Below are 870 nucleotides of genomic sequence, written 5' to 3'. Positions count from 1 at the left end.
AACAATTCTACTTGGATTTAATCTTTGAGTATATGCCTTGTGTGAAGTCTGAATGAAACAGATGGTTCTGGTTTATCCATCCCTGAATTTAAAAAAAATTTTTTTTCTGGTGTATAACCAACAGGGTTTAGGTGCCCCGGTTGGATCCATCATTGCAGGGAGCAAAGCATTTATTGACAAGTGAGTTAACATTTGTAAATTGCAACATTATTTAATATACCCTTTAATAACATCTGGAATTAAATACCGCAGTGAAAGAATTAAATAATACTTTAAATTAATCCATTAAACATTGCAATTGATTTTCAAGATCCTTGAGGCATCGTAAGGTTTTAGGAGGTGGAATGAGACAAGGTGGTATCCTAGCAGCAGCTGCACTTCTAGCCCTTGATAGAGCAACAGACAAGATAAAACTTGACCATGAAAATGCTAAAAGATTTGCTGAAGGTAGGTCTTGGCTCCAAGCCAACATGACCCAGATTATAACAGTTGGTTAACAGGGTGACATTTAATGGAATAAAGGTTGAGCAGTTTATTTGCCCTCTGAAATGCTTTTGACTTCCCAAGTCCCAACAAATTACCATGAAAAAATTATTGGAATGTTTGCGTAGTAAATTTAGGAAATGTATGATTTATTCTGTAATTTATCTATAGTGTATTACTTTTTATTTTTTAATTTCTATACCAACTCAGAGAACAAAAACCTTGAATTAAAATAAATATAATAAATATATATACAGTAAGCTAAAACGTTGTCGTTCATTATTTGTTCACGCTTGGCTTAATCTTTTTTAGGTTCCTGTACATATTGACAAGTTAATTAAAAAATTAAGGAATTCCTTGAACCAATGGACCTAGAACACTACCGAA

General features: G+C 32.9%; 1 protein-coding gene across 1 annotated transcript; it reads left to right on the top strand.

Annotated features, from left to right (window-relative positions):
* Positions 1-46: 46 nt before the first annotated feature.
* On the top strand, positions 47-792 carry LOC117107248 (probable low-specificity L-threonine aldolase 1). Its single transcript, XM_033248869.1, has 2 exons — positions 47-180; positions 311-792. Exons 1-2 carry the CDS (start codon positions 53-55, stop codon positions 495-497), a joined length of 315 nt encoding a protein of 104 aa, XP_033104760.1. The 5' UTR covers positions 47-52; the 3' UTR covers positions 498-792.
* The last annotated feature ends 78 nt before the right edge of the window (positions 793-870 follow it).

Source organism: Anneissia japonica, unplaced genomic scaffold, assembly GCF_011630105.1.
Source record: "Anneissia japonica isolate Jap-2015-1 unplaced genomic scaffold, ASM1163010v1 scaffold308075_len870_cov336_single, whole genome shotgun sequence".
Lineage (NCBI taxonomy): Eukaryota > Metazoa > Echinodermata > Crinoidea > Comatulida > Comatulidae > Anneissia > Anneissia japonica.
The sequence above is the reverse complement of the archived record's forward strand: the minus strand, read 5'-3'. Positions and strand labels throughout refer to the sequence as shown.

Excerpts from the sequence above, each read along its gene's own strand:
- LOC117107248 (XM_033248869.1), top strand. The coding sequence starts at position 53 with ATGAAACAGATGGTTCTGGTTTATCCATCCCTGAATTTAAAAAAAATT. Across the intron at positions 181-310 it reads AGCAAAGCATTTATTGACAA|ATCCTTGAGGCATCGTAAGG; the intron begins GTGAGTTAACAT and ends TTGATTTTCAAG.